Raw genomic sequence first — 20,959 nt, forward strand, 5'->3', positions numbered from 1 at the left:
GAAATATCCCATGAAATTCTACTCCTGCTTTTCATTATGCAGATCAAATTTCATCAAAACAGTGAGTACTTGAGATAGCTCATCCTTCCAAAATCAAAACAACAATCTAGCAAAACGATTTATTATTTTTTAATGTTTTTAAGGCTCAAATTTAGAACTATCTTGTACTGAAATCCAGACCCATGTTTTCTGTACATCTGCTTTTAAAGGTTCTTCACTTAAATAAGAAAAACTATACTTAGCCATAAATACAGGAATGGATGTCAATGAAATCAACAAAGAAAAACAAAGATCAACAAATCCAAAAACTGTTTTTTTTTTCCAAAAACTGTTTAAAAAGACTGATAAAATGGACAAATCTCTAATAAAAGTAATCCAGGAAAAAAAAGATGGCATAACTTCAAAAATTAGGAATAAAAAAAGAGGATGCAACCATAGTTACACTAGAGACTTTTTAAAGACCATTAATGAGTACTATGAACAATTTCATGCCAATAAATTTGAAAAACAACAAAATGACATTTTCTGGAAAAATATCAACTTCCAAAATGGATTTGACAAGAAACAAAAAGCTACAAGAGAATAACCTCTAAGGTAAGAAAATTAATAACCAAAGTCTATCTAAATGACAGGGCCAGGTGGTTTTATAGATAAAATCTTCTAAACCTTTAAAAAGAGATAACCTCTATCATACACAAATTATTTCAAAGAAAAGGGGAAAATGGGAAGGCTCCAAACTGATGCCATGAGGTTAGTTTAACTGTAGTAGTAAACATGACCCAAGGATAACACAAAAATGGGAAATTACAGGAAAATATCAGTTATGAGAAAATAGATGCAAAAATCCAAAATAAGACGATACCTACCTTACCTAATACAAAAAGAATCTTAACAAGTCCTGAGATACTTCAGAAAAACAAGAGTAAACCTGGAATGGCTCCATATAAAGCTTAATTGATATCCTGCTACAGTCATAACCTTGACACTTGACTTCACCTAAATCCAGTTGTCACAGAACCATATAAAATAAGCCAGGGCCTCACCGTCATCTTGTCCAATTCCAATCCTTCCAGAAGAAACCAAGGCTTAAGAAATTATTAGCATTTGCACAAGATCATAGAGGTAAGTCACTAGCTTTACGCCTTAGTCCAGGATTACTAATAAAACATGTGGCCTCACTTGAAACGTTCTTATTTTTTTTTAAAGATTTTATTTATTTATTTATGAGAGACAGAGAGAGGCAAAGACAGGCAGAGGGAGAAGCAGGCTCCATCCAGGGAGCCTGATGTGGGACTTGATCCCGGTACTCCGGGATCACGTCCTGACCCAAAGGCAGACGCTCAACCGCTGAGCCACCCAGGCATCCCAAAAGGTTTTTAAAACTTAGTAATCAAACTCCTTTGATAGCCTTATGATAGACTTCAATGGAAAAACACACTAATGTTTTCTAGACATATTGTTTAAGCTATATCCAACTGAATACAAAAATCATCAACATTTTATAAACTAGGAGTGAATTCAAGTGTCATGCCTAAAATCAGAATACTATTTCCGGTAAAGTCCTTAAAAAAAAAAAAAAAAAAAAAAAACTTGCAAAGAGATTCTCAATTTCCATCCTCTACAGTTACCTATATATCCCAACCAAAATACTAAATATTTTACTGTCAAATAGAGATTTAAAACTAAAGATTTTCTAATTTACGAAATAAAACTTTTTAATCAAACAATCCATTGATTGTAAAATGTGTCACTATGCTGCTGACTGAACTATGAAAGAATGCTTTCCTATTATCCAATGTTAAATGTTTCCTAATTGCAACAATGTCAAAATTTGAAAAAACTGTGCCTCAGAATCAATGAAATATACTACTCAAACCTGGTGACCATCTGAAGACCCTGTTTATAACACTGTTAGAGATGAGCAACTTTCTTACGTCTTCCCATCTCTCAGCTGCCCTTTAAACTTAGACCATAACAATCTTACATTTTGATTACGTAAAACATCCAAGTGTCAGATATGACCTACCTGATGCATGCAAGAGGAACAACTTTTCCCAAAAGCCTTATTTGTTGTTTTACTATCTTTACTTACCATGAAGAGGCCACTGTAACTCTTGGTCTTCTAAAAGAGCGGCAGCTGGCAGGAGTCTATTAAGGCAATCAAGAGGCGGCAACAAGTCGAGGAGGTAACTCAACAGAGGCCGTGCCACTGACACAGGCAGTAACAGCAGAGAGTTAACAATCTGGCAAAGCATACTGCCTGCAGCTGAGACGTATATCACATCTATGAAAGGTAAGAAATTCAACATGGATCAATTGTTTCAAACAAACAAAAAAGAAAAAAACCTAAAAAATACTATTTCAGCCTGGAATTAGAGTCTACTAATTTGATAACTCTTTGTTGAACATGTACCTAGAGCTGACAGGGTATTAGTATTTTTTTTAAGATTTTATTTATTTATTCATGAGAGACACAGAGAGGCAGAGACAGACAGCTCCATGCAGGGAGCCCGATGTAGGACTCGATCTCGGGACTCCAGGATCATGCCCTGGGCCAAAAGCAGGTGTCCAACTGCTGAGCCACTCAGGGGTCTTGGGTGTTAGTATTTAAACACTTTCAGAAAGTATCACCAACAGACACTTTGTGGGAAAGCATATAAATCCCCAAGTCAATAAATTCATAGGATTACAGCTGCCTCCCTTAAAATTCATTATGAAATTCTCATTCACAAATTTAGCCTCATTTCAGTTTTACTAAGAAATAGTTATTGAGTACAACAAACCAGACACTGGTCTAAGTGAAAGGGAAACAGCCATGAACAAAGAGCTAAAAAACTTCTACCCTCATAATCTTTACATACTATGTTTTTTTTTTTTAATATTTTTATTTATTTATTTGAGAGACAGAGATAGCGAGAGAGCACAAGCAGGGGGGAGAGGGAGATGCAGGATCATGACGTGAGCCAAAGGCAGATGCTTAACAGACTGAGCCACCCAGGCACCCCCTACATACTATGTTTTTTAAACCAAATTTACTTTTTTAAAAAAATTAAGATACTCAAAGCATCTGGTTTTTTTAATCTCTACTGGTTTTAAATTAATTTTATTTCAATATTTCATTGTATTTGGGGGCAGGGAGGACCATCAGAGATGAGCTCCATTTGAAGAGATTAAATTTTAAATACCTGTGGAACAATAAAATGGAGGAGTCTAGTAAGCAATGGTTTCAGTTTCTCAGTTTCTTTCTTTCTTTATTCAGTTGGGGAACTTCAGAGATGAGGTGGTTTTAGAGAAACATACTGAATTTTTGTTGTCTTTGAGACAACCATTAAAAGACACCCACTAGGTAAACTAGAAAAGACTCTGCTGTGAAAAAGGAATTCTCAGCCAGATGCATATATAGAAATCAACAGACACGCGGTGGTCAAAGGAAATGGAACCAGATCAGATCATTCAGGGAAAAAAAAAGAGTTGAAGGCAAAATTCAGAGGATCTTAAACATTAAAGGGCATGTACAAGGAAAAACAGCTTATAGGAATCAGCTGAAAAAAAGTTATCAGAGCGATATGAGCCAAAACAGGATTGTGACTACAGAATCCCAGAGAGAAGAAGGCATTTCAAGAGGGAAAATAGAACACTGGGAAATGTTGAAGAAAGGTAAAGAAACGGCAGACAAAAATTGACTTTATGTCATTTAAAATTAATCTTTTTTGAGTATCATCCAACACCTTTAAAAAATTAGGGCTCTTGGGCAGCCCCAGTGGCGCAGTGGTTTGGCACTGCCTGCAGCCTGGGGTGTGATACTGGGGACCTGGGATCGAGTCCCATATACGGGCTCCCTGCATGGAGCCTACTTCTGCCTGTGTCTCTGTCTCTCAGTCTCTCTCTCTCTCTGAATAAAATTAATAAATCTTTTTTTAAAAAATTAGGGCTCTTTCATGTCAGTTGGCATCTTTTCAGATTAGTCATATTAATCCCTGTTACCATCACCACCAAACCAAAATCAAAATGATCTTCAATAGGAAAGAGATTCAAGATCATTCCTATTCCACTCAGAAGTTTCAGGTCTCTTAAGACTGGGAAGGCTAAGAATTCTTGCTTTAACCACTGATTAAATGTCAAATCCAGTACCAAACACACCTCTTAATTTTTCTCCAACGCTGCCATTCCAAGGACTTTCTTTGAGCAAATTTGCAGAACGTGAATAAATATCTGTGGCATGAGGCAACAAGAGCTGAAGATGTTTATGAAGCAATGCCACACTGCTTGAGTTCTGGGGGGAAAAAGTTCCTACATTACTACTGTGAAAGATTCAAGGTACAGAAATATCATGCTTACCCAAATATCTGAGTTTCAAGGTCCCTGGGAGATCATCATAAAAGGCAAAGGACCACATACCTCACTAATGTTATTGATATGGCAAAATGCCAGCAGCTGTTTCTGGAGTGAACACAGGAGCTCATGAAGATGAGCAGGCTGGCTGTTTTCTGAAGATGATGTTCCAAGTAGAAATTTATCACTATTCTTTTCTAGCTCTCCAAAGGCTTGATCCTAAAAGGATATATAAATAAGATATTTGAAATACTTGAAAAGTCAAGTCCTACCATAAATGATTTTTGGCTTTAAGAAGCCAGTGTCTCCTTTTTCTCATGATCAGTCTTTAAATCTTTGTATTACTGTTACTAGCTATTAACAAAATATGTCAAGCAGTTTGATTTTGTTTTACCATTTAAAAAAATACGTTTCACTACAGAACTTTGAATATAGAGAAAACAGTACAATACATGCAGACAATATACTTCAACATTTTAACACAATTGCTTCCCATACTTCTTGCGTAAAGGTTTTGTTTTCACATCGTTGTGAAAGGACACAATTGAACATCTGAACTCAATTCTTAGAAATTAAAGTACTTTCTGATTATAAAAGAAATAAGTGATGTCAACTATACTTAAATTAAAAGACAGGGGAAAAAAGAAATGGACTAAAGACACGACAACTAAATACAGTGTGTGATCCTGAATTTGGTGAGGGGATAGCTATAGAGCATATTATTAAGACAATTATAGAAATCTGAATATGGTTTATATATTAAATTGTATCAATGTTAAATTTTTTGAATAATTATTCTATTGTTATGTAAGAGAATGCCTTTCTTAAGAAATACATGCTTAAAAAAAATACATGCTTAAGCACTTAGGAATAGACAGTGTGGCATCTGTAACTACTCTCAAATTATTTAAAATAATAGCCAGACAGAGATAGGTAAAGCTAATTTGGTTGAAGGGAAGAAGAGAGTTCTTGGATTCTCTAAACTCTAAGTAAGTTTTAAATTATTTCAAGTTGGGATCCCTGGGTGGCTCAGTGGTTTAGGCCTGCCTTTGGCCCAGGGTGTGATCCTGGAGTCCTGGGATCAAGTCCCGCGTCGGGCTCCCAGCATGGAGCCTGCTTGTGCTCTGCCTCTTTCTCTGTGTGTCTATCATGAATAAATAAATAAAATCTTAAAAAAAAAAAAGCCACCTGGGTACCTGGGTGGCTCAGTTAAGCATCTGCCTTCAGCTAAGGTCATGATCTCAGGGTCCCAGGATCAAGCCCCAAATAGAGCTCCCTGCACAGCAGGAAGTCTGCTTCTGCCTCTGTCCCTCACCCCACTTCTGCTCTCTCTCTCAAATAAATAGATAAAATCTTTAAAAAAAATAAAAGCCCCTCAGTCTATGCTATTCTGTTTATAGCAGCTCACAGAGACTAAGACAAGCACCATCACTGTAAAATCTTAGAACATGACAGGGGCCCCTGGGTGGCTTAGTCAGTTAAGCACCTGACTCTTGATTTCAGCTCAGGTCACAATCTTAGGATCATGAGATAAAGCCCTACCTATATCAGCTTCTGCATTGGGCATGGAGTCTGCCTGAGATTCTCACCTTCCCCCTTTCTCTCCCCTACCTCCCCCACTTCTCCGTCACACTCGCTCTCTCTTTAAAAAAAAAAAAAAAGTAAAAGAACATGACAAATTTGGTTTAAATCACTTCAGAAAGGAAAAATAATTTATGGTTTTAGCCCCCAAAGAGTTAATATTTTATTTCCATATAACATACACGTCCTCACCAGCCCCAATGACATTAGAAAGGCACTATTTTTTTTCACTTAATTTTTAATTGTAGTAAAACACATATAATATCAAATTTATCATCTTAGCAATTTTTGAATGAGCAGTTCAACAGTACCAAGTAAGTTCACATCATTGTGCACATGCCACTTTTAACTATATAAATACAAGATTGTATCTTCCCTTGTAAGAGGGACAAATAAAAGTGTTAAGAAAGCCCTGACTCAAGAAGGCTAGAAATTTGCTTAAAGTACATGTTGCAGCCATGGAAGAGGTGCCTTAAGGATGCTAAGGATGTATCACTAATTACCTGGCAGCAGCTTCTAGAACTGAAGGCAAAACTATCAAATCATAGTAATTAGAGAGTGTTTTCTTCAAAAAGACAAGTGCATCAAACTATATTTGTGGTGTTAAGAATCCCATGGGCTTCACACTTGACAGTGATAGCCAGGCTACTTTTAAGAGAAAGGCACTACTTTCATGCCACATAAATATTCCTTACAACTTTGGAAAAAAAATATTCTGTCAATAACAAATGAATATACTATGACATGTTCCCATTCCATGTGCAGTCAAACATCAGATCAAACTTTACATTCTTAAATCTAAAAGAAAATAATGATATAGGCCCAACTGTCATTCGGACTTAGCAACCTTTTAATGTGGACAGAATAGAAAACTAAGACTTGCACAGAAGATACAAACCTGACCCTGAAGAGGTGTAGGAGGCAATATGAAAGGATACACAAACCATTCAAAGTCACAAAGTACACTCTGACTCTAAAAATTTCTAAAGTTATAGCAAGTTATAATTACATGGTTAAATAGGGTTATTTGGTAAGGCTTCTCTGAAGAAGTCATAGATTAGTAGAGTAAGTTGGAAACAGGTATGCCAGGTCCAAGAGCTCAGATGAGTGGTGCATATGCCAAATGATGAAGAGTCTGAAGGGGTTTTAATACAATGAGCTTATTCCAACAGTAAGATGCAGTGAAGAGACTAGCAATAGTGACAATAACTCCAATACTGTTATTAGCATTAGGTCATGATGTTGTGGATTAGAACCCATTGAAAGAGGGGGGAAAAAAAGAGAGAGATGGATCTAAGAAACACTTAAGAATCAAGAGCATTTTAACACAGGGAAAGCGATAGTGTCCACTGTCTTCTCTCCTACTGACCCACCTATTCTTAGTAAGTTCCAACCACACTGTAATTACAGGACTGTATCTGGTAGGGTTAATACCTTCTTCCCTATTCTTCTCTTGCAAAATGTTGATGACTATTTTTATATTCTTATACATTAACATAAGAAAAGCTTGGTAAAATTCTAAAATAAATCTTTTTGGAATTCTCAATTACAAGTCATTTGGCTCTTACATTTCAGAAGATCTGACACATTTTTGGTCACTAGAGGAGTGGAGTCTAGAGTTTTATTTCATATGTATGTATCTATGTATTTGTAAAGATTTTATTTATTTATTCATGAGAGACACAGAGAAAGGGGCAGAGCCATAAGCAGAGGGAGAAGTAGACTCCCTGCAGGGAGCCTGATGTGGGACTCAATCCCAGAATCCTGGGATCATGACCTGAGCCAAAAGCAGACATTCAACCACTAAGCCACCCAGGTGTCCCCATACGTATTTAAATGTCAAACTACCTTAATCTGAAACCATCCCTATCCCCTAAAAAAAAAAAAAAAACACACACACACACACAAAAATCCAAGCTTTATTCTTTTTTTTACTACAAAGAAAAAGAGCAACTTACTGTATAAAATCCTAAATTTCTTAAGAGAGTCTTCATCAAAATTTCAGCCAGATGGGTGTCTGGATGGCAGCTCTGAGTGCCATAAGGTTGATCTGCCAGGTTTCCATAGCCAGTACACACAGAAGAGAGGTCAGCAGCATCAGAGGGTGAGCTATAGCCAAGTAAGGAAGCTACGTGGGTATGATCTTGCAAACTGGTCAGAATGATATCCAGTTGCATTCTCTAAAGAAAAATATTTTCATTAATGAAATAGGTACAAATAAATAATTAGCTTAAAATGCACTTTAAAAAAAGGATCTCACTTAATACTGATATTTTTGAAGTATATAATTAAAAGAAAAACTATTCCATTAATACCATTTGGAAAAATGTAACTTATAGTGTTTTATTCCTTCTTTTACTATAATAACCAAAACTCTATGCAAAATGGTATTCTCTGCATAATGATTTTAGCCCTATAAGAGTAGGAAATGTCAACAGATAAATTATACTATTCTTCTACAGAATTACAATGTAACTATTTATTCTAATATTTAAAATAAGTCACCTGAAATCTAAACTATGAAAACTACTCACTGGAGGCATCTGCGGATATTATATTGCCAGTGGGTACTACTTTTTCCCTGAATCTGTAACTCTACAATTGATAGTTCTACTTGGTTGAGCAAAATGTACTGTTAATGTACATGAGATTAAAAATGGAAAGAATAAGCACATTCATATCCTCCAATACATTTTCCTAACAGTCATCTTTTATTTTTTATAAAAGCAGTATCAAACAATGTTGTGGGCATAGAACCAACAGTAGCACATGACCTTGATTTCAACTCAGCACACTATAAATTGTCTCTGGTTTGAGAGTATAAGCAACAAATTATTAAATTTTAATAATTAGTCCCAAATCATTTAATGGATTATCATCCGCTTCACCTTCATTAGAATTCTGAGAACTCTTCCAGAAGAAAACATTAAATAGTAGGATTTACTAAACCCATAAAGTATTATTGCACAAACACATGGTAACTGATTAGTTTTATTTCCCTCTCAGTCTATCTTAGTGTGTGTGATATTACTGGTTTACTTAGATACCATGCAAAGGCTCACCTGTCCTTTAGATAAGCTTTCCCATCTATCAGGTCCTTGGGGTAAAAGAGAATGAAGCAATTCCATTCGTTCTCGTAATGGAGGTAACAGCATGGTTGCTCCCACTGACAGAGTTTCAATTACCACCTAACATCAAAAGAGAAAAGGGTATTTACTGGCCTATTCATCTTTTCAATAGAAACACATGAAAAATGAATGCACTAATAGGATCATGGAAGTCTGAAGAAAGTAGATTACAGAAATCTTAAGCAAGTGACATGAAAAAAGAAAGCATGCAAGTCCTTTAGACGTCTTTAAGTAGACCTGAATACATATTTTGAATTTGCCACTAATAGCTATTCATCACCCAACAAACATTTAGTATGGACTCTAATATTAGGCTGGTTAAGACTCTGCAAAGTACTGCAGATGCAGAAATGAATAAGACAAATGTCCTGCTTTCATAAGCATCTAGTCTAGTGGGAAAGGGACCCTAAGCTACTAATTATAAGTGTGAAAGGAGTCACATATAGGGAAAGTAAAAGGAAGTACAAACTTGAACAAACACACAGGTAACTAACATGGCCTATGGGCTTATAGAAGGTCTCCCTGAGGACTGGGCATTTAGATTTAGAATTTTAAAACAAGGACTTAGACCAACAAACATCCAGGTAGCTATAAAGAACAGCTGCGGGCACCCCAGGGGGCTCAGCGGTTTAGTGCCCCAGGTGTGATCCTGGGGAGCCAGGATCGAGTTCCGCATTTGGCTCCCAGCATGGAGCCTGCTTCTCCTTCTGCCTATGTCTCTGCCTCTCTCTCTCATGAATAAATAAATAAAATCTTAAAAAAAAAAAACAGCTGCATTATCTTAGGCCTCATACTTTCTCAGGGTCACAGCTTCTTTATTAGTAAAATGAGTGTTAGACTAGAAAAAAGAAACACTAGATGATGAAGCGCTCTTATAAATTCAAAACACAACAGAAGAAATTGTAAAAACCTCAATGGAAGGTTAGAATATAAAATTAAATTTCTCACAAAGTAGAGGGGGGGAATGGAAAACAGGAAAGAACAATTATGAGGACTCATCAGGAGGACTAGTATCCCAATAATAAGGAGTTCCAGAGAGAGAGAACACAGGAAACAATGTAGAAGAAATCAATATACAATATACTTCAAGCTAACTTCTTAAAACTGAAGGCTGTGAGTTTCAAAATTAAAAGGATCCACTCAAGTATAAACCACAATGGTCAACAACAGACCCACATCAGTTCACATTATTTTGAAATTGAGAACACAAAGGACAAATAGAACTTGCTATAGAACCCAGAGAGAAAAGCAGATTTCCATACAAAGGATAAAAATTGAAGAGCACTGATTTTCCGAGTAAAAAAAAGAAAAAATTTTCTCCTGAAAGCTAGAAGACAATGACTTTTGAGAGTAGAATGAATTCTTACAAGAAAGTAATTTAGATTAGAATTCTATGCCCTCAACTCTTCATGAAGATATTCAATTCACAAACTACTTCATTGCGAGTATATTTTCAAAGAATATTTTTCCTATCTACCCTCTCTCAGAAGATACTGATGGATGTAGAAACCCAGCAGACTCCACCTTAACCAAGTGATCATAGTCAATATCTCCAGTAATGAGACACATCAGTCCCATGAACCCCATCATGTGGTGTGCTGAGGACACAGCATAATTTCTGTGGCATTCTTGCCAAAAATGTATAACCTCAGTCTAATCATGAGAAAACGAGATATTCAATAAAATAACTGAACAGTACTCACAAATCATCTAGGTTATGAAAGACAAGAAAAAATTAGGAATTGTGACAGACTGTAGGAGACTAAGCAGAAACAACAATTAACTGTAATATGGAATACTGAATAGGATTCCTCAAAAGAATAAGCACATTACTGGAAAACTGATCAAATTTCTAATACACTGTTTAGTGTAATGAACAGTATTAAGCTAATGTTAATTTCTTGGTTTTGATCATTGTATTGTGATTATGTATAACATTAGCATTGGGGAAGCTGAGTGAGAAAACTATTTTTTATGCAATTTTTCCTTAAGTCTACAAGCAACTCAAAATAAAGCATTTAAAAAGAAACAAAAAAGAAGAGCAATGGTGACTGCTACAAACAGATTAAATTACTAGAAGTTTCAGAGATAAGGAACAGAAACAGCTCTATACACATCCTGAGAATTCATCTCCAAAAGACTCTCCTAATGGAGTAGCTATCAACAACATTCAAAGAATAAACAATTTCTAAAGATAATTTTTTAAAGTTTATTTTCCTTAGTTCATTCCAGTACTTTCTGACCTTTTAAAAATACTACACTACCTCATTCCTGATAAATATTGAAATGTCAAAGTTCCCAGTCACCACCAGGTTAATTATTTTTTTTTACTCACATGCCAGGGATATGTCTATTTGAAAAATCAGTTCTCTTTTTTGTTTTTTTTTTGGTTTTTTTACTGACATGTAATTCACATGTCATAAAATTTATCTCTTGTAAATATAAAATTCAGTGGTTTAGTACATTTGCAGAATGGTGCAAGCATCACCCCATTCTAATTTTAGAACATTTTCATCACCAAAAGGAAATTGTGTTTATTAGTAGTCAATCCCCTCCTTCTCCCCTAACTTCTAACAACCGATTTACTTTTTTTTTTTTTCTGATTTACTTTCTTTATGGATTTGCCTACTCTGTACATTTCATATACATGTAATCATATAATATGTGGTCTTTTGTGACTGGCTTCTTTCACTTAGCAAAATGCTTACAAGGTTCAGTCATATTGTAGCATGTTATCAGAATCTCCTTTCTTTTTATTCCTAAATAAGATTATCATTCCTAAATAAGATACCACATTTAGCTCATCCATTCATCAACTGACATTTGTTTATTCTCACTTTTTGGTTATTATGAATAATATTGCTATGAACACTCCTGTACAAGTTTTTGAGTGAAAATTCTCTTCGGTACAGACCTAGATGTGGAAATACTACATTATATGGTAACTTAATGTTTAACTATTTAAGGAACTACCTACTTTCAAAAGCAGCTATATCATTTTACATTACCTCTAGCAATATATCGAGAGTTCCAATTTCTCTACATCCTCACCAACACAATCCTCGGGTTTTTTTTAATTTTAGCCACTCAGTGGGTGTGAAGCAGTATTTCATTGCAATTTTGGTTTGCATTTTCCTAATGACTAATGCTGTTGAGCATTTTTTCATGTTCTTAGTGGCCATATGCCTATTTTCTCTGGAAATATGTCCACTCAAAATTCTCTGCTCATTTTTAAAATTGGGTTATTAATATTTTTGTTGTTGAGTTGTAAGGATCTTTTATATATTCAGGAAACTAGAATTTTTTTTAAGGTTTTATTTATTTATTTAAGAATGAGTAAGTGAGATAGAGAGCATGAACAGGGGACAGGACAAGAGGCAGAAGGAGAAGCAGACTGCCCGCTGAGCCAGGAGCCCAACTTGATCCCGGGACCCTAGGATCATGACCTGAGCCAAAGGCAGACACTTAACCAAATGAGCCACCTGGGTGCTCATGGAAACTAGATTATTATCAGACATATGATTTATAAATATTACTCCCATTCTATGAGTTGTATGTTCATTTTCTTGATAATGTCCTTTGAGGAATAAATGTTTTCCATTTTGATGAAGTCCAATTTCTCTCTCTTTTTTTGGTTGCTTGTGCTTTCAGTGTCATATCTAAGAAACTACTGCCTAATCCAAGGTCATAAAGATGATGGACAAGTGGATAAGCAAAATGTGCTATATATGTATAACAGAAGATCATTAAGCCTTAAAAAGGAAGGAAATTCTGACAAATGATGAACATGGATGAACCTTGAGGACATTATGCTAAGTGAAATCAGCCAGTCACAAAAAGATAAACAGTTAATAATTCCACATCTATGACATATTTAGAGTGTCAAAATCAAAGAGACAGAAAGTAGAATGGTGGTTTCCAGAAGCTAGAGAGGGGGAGAATGGAGAGTTTTGCTTGATGGGTACAGAATTTCAATTTTAAAAGATGAAAAGAATTATGAAGATGGCTAGTAGTGGTGATGGTTGTACATTATGGATGTATTTAATACCACTAAACTATATTTAAAAATAGTTACAGTCCCTCCCCACTTTCTCTCTCTCCCTCTCTCAAAAAAACGGTGGTTAAAACAATAAATTTTATGTTATATGTATTTCACTATAATAAAAAATAAATTTATTCTCTGGTGGAAAAGACAGACATGTTTGTGAACCCACAACTACAATACAACGTGATGCAATGAGAACACATACAAGAGAAGCCTAATCTGGCAGGAGAGCAGAGAATGAAAGGTGTCCCAAAGATGACATTTGACCTTTGTCTTAAAGGATGAGTTAACCAAAAACATTTACTTCCACCAAGAAAACAGGAGTAAAAGAAAGAATATCCAGTTGAAGTTTTCCAATTGAAGTTGAATTTATGAGCTACAACTTTAGGGAAAGATGTAGCTTGAGATACAGATTCCAAGTCCTATTTGCTTACCTCTTGAATTTCATCTGGGACAGTTGAATCCATCAGTCTGAAAAGCAAATTTCGAAGTGGACCTGCCTGTCTCCCAAGAATGCTGGTAGCTACCCCTCCCGCAAGTGCAAGAGCAAGGTGATTTGAAAGCAGCTTCAGGCACAGCTTGAGGAAATTGTGGTGTTCCCTGAAACCAAACAAATGGCTATGAACTTCTGGAACATAAAAGAGCATGTGCTATCCAGCTTGGATAACATTTTTTTCTCTTTAAAAATGTTGTCAGATTATGACCAATAGTGGTTTTTAAAACGTGATTCATGAAATTATGGGTAACTTCTCCTAAAGGTTTTTATTAATAAGTATCTAAGTTTAGGGTTTTTTTTTTTTTTTTTTTTTTTAGATTCTAAAGAAGTTTAATATAATTGAGGGGAAAACAAAATAAAAAAGAATAGTAAGTCAAATTCAAAGTGAGTAATAGACATACACGTACACACACCAATATACATATATATAACATACCTTGAGGAAGGGAAAGGGAGTGGGGGAATCTCACTGTTTATTTTATCACAGTATCTCTCAAGAAAAGAACGCAGGTGTGAGAAGGTACTTTCTTCAAGATCTACACAATAAGGTCGGTGCCATGCTACAACTTGTCTAGAAGAAAGCATAAGAAAATCATGTAATAGCCTTAACAGGAATTTTCACACAGGATCAAAAACAAAACTTAAATCATTACTAAAGCCACAAGATTTTAACAACATATACAGAAGACCATCTTGATTATAAAAGTTAAAACCTTTCATTTTAGCAACCAAGGAAAACCAAGAATTTGCCATCCTAGAGTTCTTTTTTTTTTTTTTTTTTTCCTAGAGTTCTTTAAGAAGAAAACATATAGCCACAACCTGCTTTGGAAGGTTGGATATTCATTCACTTAAAGGCAGAGAGCTGAGCCACAGGATCTACTATAATCTTCTCATTCTAAGGGTCTATAAAATGTATATAGAATTTTATATATTTAAAAAAAAAAACAGCCTGACTCTATAGAATGGTAAACTGAAATCTATTAAAAGAACAACTCCTGGGGCACCTGGGTGGCTCAGTCAGTTAAGTATCTGCCTCTTGATTTCGGCTCAAGTCATAATCTCATGGGTCATGAGATCGAGCCCCACATCAGACTCCACACTCAATGGAAGTTTGCTTGTGTTTGCCAGAGAGTCTCTCCCTCTGCCGCAACCCCGCCCCTAGGTATGTGCATGCTCTCTCTCAAATAAATAAATCGTTAAAAAAAAAAAAAAAGAAAAAGAACAACTCCTAAAGACTTTTATTAAGACTGTCAAGATCTTAGGAACCAACTATCTGCATATGAAGTGAAAAGCTGCAAATTTATATGAATAGCCAATTATTTATGATCAATTTATTATAATTTTTGCTTTTGTTATGATGGAGGGCAATTACCTATAAATGTTTTTTATTGGTTAGAATGTCATAATAAATCAATCTGAACCAGAAGTCTGGAATGCAAATATAATACATGCCAAGTTTAAATTAGCTTACATGCATCTAAATATCTGAGACAACCCTAAAATTCCTTAAAATTCACACTCCTAATATTGGCTAAAAATCATCTACCTGATCTTCTAAAAAGAAATGGTTATCCCTTTAGGAAAAAGCTAAATTTCTGCAAAAGTAAAATTCCTTTATTTAAAAGTATAGCCACTGCTTCTTTTCAAAAAAATTAATCAGATAAAAGCCACTGAGACTAATCAATTGTTTTTTTTTTTTTTTTTTAATCAATTGTTTAATAAAAACCTAGTTCTGGCTTTATTTTAATGTAACTTCCTCTTAATATGAAGACATTTAATTTTAAACTCAGACCAAGGCAGAGAGAAGGAATCCAAAATGTTTAAAAAACACTTAAATGAAGAAAATATCTTAAATACAGGGTATGACTGCTTGCTTAAATATCTAACCTCAATATTCAAATCCAAAGAACTCTAGATGTCATTTCTGCAACAGTAAAAAAAATCAATACTAGAAATGTTCAGAAGGGCATTTTGTGAACAAAGTACAATTATTTTTGTTTTAATTGATGTTTCTGTTGTTATTAGAACACAAGAATTTTTAAACGTGGCATTCTTACCTATCCCTAGGAAGAGCAGTCCATGCCAGACTATGTGATGTTCCAGCAGAGATCTGCTGAATAGCTATGCCATCTAAGCCACTCACTTTCTTTGGTTTAGTAATAGGACCTGTGGAATTTCCTTGGCCACACTGCCCCATTGAGTTATTGCCCCAGGCATAAACTTCATTATCTAAAAATAAAATAAAATCCAAATTCAAATGCAATACATTTATAGAAGGTAATAGTTAATACTATTTCTTTTAAAAACAAATGTCGTTACCATGAGAAAGAGCCAAACAATGACTATCTCCAATAGAAATATCAACTATTCTTGTGGCAGCCAGTTCTTCAATTAGCTTGGGTCTCAAAGCAGTAGCTTCTGAAGAACCACAACCTAGACAAGCTCCACAGCCCCAAGCATAGACCTAAAACAAATGGAAAAGCACTACATGTTATATCCTGAGGTATTAGGTTGAAGACTTATGTTGTTTAAAAATAAATATCATCTAGGGTCCCTGGGTGGCATAGTTGGTTAAGCATCCAACTCCTGGTTTTGGCTCCAGTCATGATCTCAGGGTCATGAGATGAAGCCCTGCATCAGGCTCTGCACTGAGTCTGGGGCCTGCCTGGGATTCCCTCTTTCCCTTGTTCTCTGCCTTTCTGCCAAACTCATGTGCACACCCTCTCCCTCCCTCTCAATAATAAATACATAAAATATTTTAAATAATAAAAAATATCTATTAAATAAGAGTGTGGTTTGATACTAAATAATAACTTTTCGGTGCGCTTGGGTGGCTTAGTTGATTAAGCATCTGCTCAGATCACCACCCCAGAGTCCTGGGATTGAACCTTGTGTCAGAATCCCTGCCCAGCATGGAGTCTGCTTCTCCCTCTTCCTCTCCCCCTCCTTGTGCTCTCTCTCACTCTGTCTCAAATAAATAAAATCTTAAAAAATAATAATGATAACTTTCTGTTTCTAAAAATAATATCTACTGTTTTGATTGTTAAAAATTTTCATAGTTATTTATTTTGCTGTTTTTAAATGTTCACCATACAGGCAGACAAGCAGCTGATCTTTAAAGAAAAATAACTGATCAAAAAGCAAAAAAAACAAAACAAAACAAAAACAAAAATAACTGATCATAGAAAAAAATGGAAGGATCTTAGAGGAATCTTACAAGCTTAGGAATACTGTTGCATGCTATCTTACAATTTCTCCTTTATATGTTTCCCACTCTGTAGGTCTCAACAAATATTTCCTGATTAATTAGACCAAAGTGTGAATATATAAAATGAATTATATAAATCGAAAAACTGATGTTTATGATTCAGTTAAAAACCACATCACCTCGTTGTTGTAACAGTTTTAATGATCACTTACAAAGATAGCCATGTGAAGCAGCAGTCACACAGCTCTCTCAGAACATCTTCATTTTTGGCTAATTTTTTTTTCATTTTTGGCTAATTAATGCTATAACAACCACTGACTGATTTAAGAAGCTTAGGGGAAAGGTGAGTTGAAAAGGAATATAAAAGGGTGAATGACCGTCAATTTGGCAGCCCAAAATCAAAACAATTAGCAAACTGAGTGACTTTTTCCTTTGATGGGTTCTCAAAATACCATATAGACTATTACCCTTATGCCACTGGATTTGGGAATTTTTTTTTTTTGTCTTACAATTCTTTCAATAAAGACTACTGAGAGGTTAAACCTTTTAAACAAACAAACAAAAAAGAGCAGCAAATAAATACTTGTACCAGTTGCTAGAGAAACACCTAAGACAAAAAATAGGACAAAATTCCAGTACAGTAAAGGTGTATGTTAGAAGGGGTTAAGAACTAAAGACAAGTAAGGTGAAAAAATATATAGTCAAAGTCATTTGAAATCTCCTAAATCATTCATCAGGTACAATACAGTATTGTCACTCAATAAGAGCCATATAGCTAGAGTCTGCTCTTGCAGTGTTCCTCTGGTTGAACACCACATGAAGAAATATTTGGCTTGTATTTAGGGATCCTATTGTGTAAAATACATATACTGTATTTTTCAACATTAAGAATCACACAAGGGATGCCTGGGTGGCTTAGCAGTTGAGCACGTGCCCCTGGCTCAGGGCGTGATCCGCAGTTTCAGGATCGAGTCCCACATCAGGCTCCCTGCCTGGAGCCTGCTTCTTTCTCCCTCTGCCTATGTCTCTGCCTTTCTCTCTGTGTGTCTTTCATGAATACATAAATAAAATCTTAAAAAAAAAAAAAAAAAGAATCACACTTAATATGATGGGAAGTCAGCAGTGAAGTGGCCTGAGAGGATTGAGGGAAAAACAGATGTTGATCATCTCATGCTCAGCAAAGATAATGGTAAACAGAACTATTCTTGCCATTTAGAAGTATCTCTCTCTCATTTTATTTTTTCTAAGTATATATATTTGATTTCACATAACTTAGCGTACTAATAATACAACTGCCCTATATAGCAACTAACTCACAAGTTCCTTTGGAATTCAATGTAATAAATGTACTATCATTATTAGCAACTAAGTTGAATAATACTTGGTAATTTATAGAAACTTTCAATTCATGTATTTCATTATGATCATGCACTAATATATGATCATTTTTAAGCAAAGCAGAAATCATTACCCCCTCTCATACAAAAGAACCACATGATGATCAAGGGAGATCTATACACTAAAAAAAATTAGCATCCTCCGGCTTTAATTCAGATTCTTACCAGAAAACCTATAGGGAAAAGATGTAAAAGAGAAGTTCCAGGTTTTAAGGCAGCATTCAGCATTGTAACAAAAGGCTAATGTAACAAAACATAGGGTAATGAATAGTTTGAGTTGGATTTTTTAAGACACAAGACATTCTAGTTGCTCTAAAATAATTAAACTATTTGCTAATTTCAGCTTTACTGTTCATCTGCCTTGTGAATTTTCACTATGGGTTTCTACTTACCCTCTTTTTTGATCACCTTTTTGCCTTCTTATTTCCTATCACTAATTCCAACAAGATCTATTTCTACTTTCTCCCACTATCCATAATTTTTAGGAAAAAAATTAAGAGGTGCTGGGTGCTAAAAAGGTTTTACAAAACCTCTTAATACAAAGAATGGGGCTGAGGGCGAGTTTATCTGGGTCACACAGGCCAGGTGAGAAAATCTGGTTCTTTTGCAAATACTCTACCTCTTCAGAAGAAAATACTTCATTTCAGTAGACTGCCTTTAAAATGTTATTATTTAAAAAAAAAAAAAAAGTTATTATTTAAGGAGGGGCCTAAACTCCACATGGGCCTCCACACTCAGCATGGAGTCTGCTTAAGACTCTCTCTCTCTCTCCCCACCTCCCTCAAATAAATAAATCTTAAAAAGTAAAATGTATTTTTTTAACTTTTAAAGTTTAATTATGATTACTACTTTTTAGTCACCTACTCCTCTGAAATAATTTAATCCTTTAACCTCATCCATTATTCCTACCTGTCCTGTTGATGTTAAAGCAAGTGAAGACTGACTCCCGGCACAAACTTTACGAATGAACATTCCTTGTAAAGCTTCAACAACTTTAGGTTTATAAACTCTGTTAGTATCTCCATGGCCAAGTTTGCCTACCAAAAAAAAAGCACATTCAATTTAAGTAATTTACTTGTTTTAAAGAACCTCTATTCTTTACCTAAGTATTTATGTATCTTTTTATCACTAACCTGACAGATGTGCAAAACTCTGACAGCAGAGGAGGTTAACAAACAAATGTTTTTGTTACAAGAAATAAACAACCAACAGGCTTCTGAATCTTAATTTCAAGCAAATAAAGTCACTTTAAAGGAGATATGGAAAATTGTTTTTCTTTATCTACATTTAATGGTCATTTTCTAATTTCAAATTTGCTGATGTAATAAATAGATTATACACAAGGAGTGCGTATATATCTAATTATTTTTAATCTTTGAACAAACACAATCATTATTAAAATAGAAAACCTGGCAAATCACTAAAGAAGAAAAACAAATGGCCAACAACATATAAATTCAACCTCACTAAGAATCAAGGAAATATTAATTAAATGATACCATTTTCACTACTGAAATTATTTTTAAATAATCTTAATACCCAGTGTTGTTAATGGAAGATATGGGGAAATAAGCAATCTCATACTGCTGGTACTTGTGAATAAGTAAACAGTCACAACTATCATTTAGTCATTCATCGGGTTCTTTTTGGTACAGAAAAATATTTGGAAACCATCTAGGTACTCAATAATAAACTGATTTTTTTTTAAGTTGTATTATAATCACATAAAGGAAAACATTGAACTACTTAAAAGAAAAACATAGAGCCCTATTTGTTGACATAGAAAGATATTTTAAAATGCCAATAGATAAAAACCAGTAGGTTATAAAATATCTAAGATATCTAAGATATCTAATATCTTAGACATATATATACATATATATATATATATGTCTGCTTTGGTTTCAAAAATATCTAAGATATCTAAGATATCTTTTATATATATATATATAGGTCTGCTTTGGTTTTCAAAAAAGATATATATGGAAATATATGTACATATTTATATAAATATATATTTAGAGGTCTATGAAAGTTTTAACAATGGCTATAGCAACATTTGCTGAAACAGTTCATTTAAATTTTTTAAATTTCTACTCATCTTTATAGAGTTTTCCTACAATAACTATGTAGAACAGAAAGTAAATTTTTTTTGAAATCTCAACAAAACAAGCCCAAAGCTATCAAATAATTTTTTACATACCATTATCTCCTCCTCCAAAAGACCACACAGTTCTCCCATCTTTAGACAAAGCAATAGTATGTGAACTGCCACAAGAAACCTCTCCTACATTGCTAATGTCTTTTACTAATGTTGGAATGTTACGGCTATTACTGTCTCCGTGACCTTGGATAAAACACACACAAGAAAGAATAATGTTAACTCTTTTTCTTTAGGCCATTACTTCACAGTTGTAATAAACATTCTGAGTTAAGGACAGAAATGAGGTATTTTTAAAGTGCAATTAAATATGAAAGACAGAATCATTTCTAGTATTTATCTTCTCATCCTATCTTTTAGGCTACTCTCAAACTGAGACACTCTGTCCCTTCAGTGAATCATTAGAATAATCTATATATGCTTCTCTCATAGTACTTATCTAATACTATCTAGTATCATGCTCATGTAAATTTGTTTTCACACACTTCAGATCATGACGGTATCTTTCTTGTCCATGAAATCCTTCAGTATCTGCTCATAATAGGTACTCAGTAAATACTTGCTAGATTTAATTGGAGCTTAAATTTCAGCACTAGAATCCAGGTATTTGT

The 20,959-nt window shown here is 34.6% G+C and overlaps 1 protein-coding gene across 9 annotated transcripts in view; it reads right to left on the reverse strand.

Annotated features, from left to right (window-relative positions):
• HERC1 (HECT and RLD domain containing E3 ubiquitin protein ligase family member 1) overlaps positions 1-20,959 on the reverse strand; it is a 184,014-nt gene that overhangs the window by 106,007 nt on the left and 57,048 nt on the right. For all 9 annotated transcript variants that reach the window (XM_077881396.1, XM_077881394.1, XM_077881389.1 and 6 more), the window contains exons 7-17: positions 20,391-20,534; positions 19,097-19,224; positions 15,902-16,046; positions 15,640-15,811; positions 14,019-14,153; positions 13,521-13,686; positions 8,976-9,101; positions 7,872-8,093; positions 4,399-4,551; positions 4,141-4,273; positions 2,093-2,284 (exon numbers count right to left, since the gene is read on the reverse strand). In XM_077881396.1, coding sequence (XP_077737522.1) covers positions 2,093-2,284; positions 4,141-4,273; positions 4,399-4,551; positions 7,872-8,093; positions 8,976-9,101; positions 13,521-13,686; positions 14,019-14,153; positions 15,640-15,811; positions 15,902-16,046; positions 19,097-19,224; positions 20,391-20,534 — 1,716 coding nt within the window. The remainder of the gene's footprint in view (positions 1-2,092; positions 2,285-4,140; positions 4,274-4,398; positions 4,552-7,871; positions 8,094-8,975; positions 9,102-13,520; positions 13,687-14,018; positions 14,154-15,639; positions 15,812-15,901; positions 16,047-19,096; positions 19,225-20,390; positions 20,535-20,959) is intronic.

This window comes from Canis aureus, chromosome 32 (genome assembly GCF_053574225.1).
Source record: "Canis aureus isolate CA01 chromosome 32, VMU_Caureus_v.1.0, whole genome shotgun sequence".
In the NCBI taxonomy this organism is placed as follows: Eukaryota; Metazoa; Chordata; class Mammalia; order Carnivora; family Canidae; genus Canis; species Canis aureus.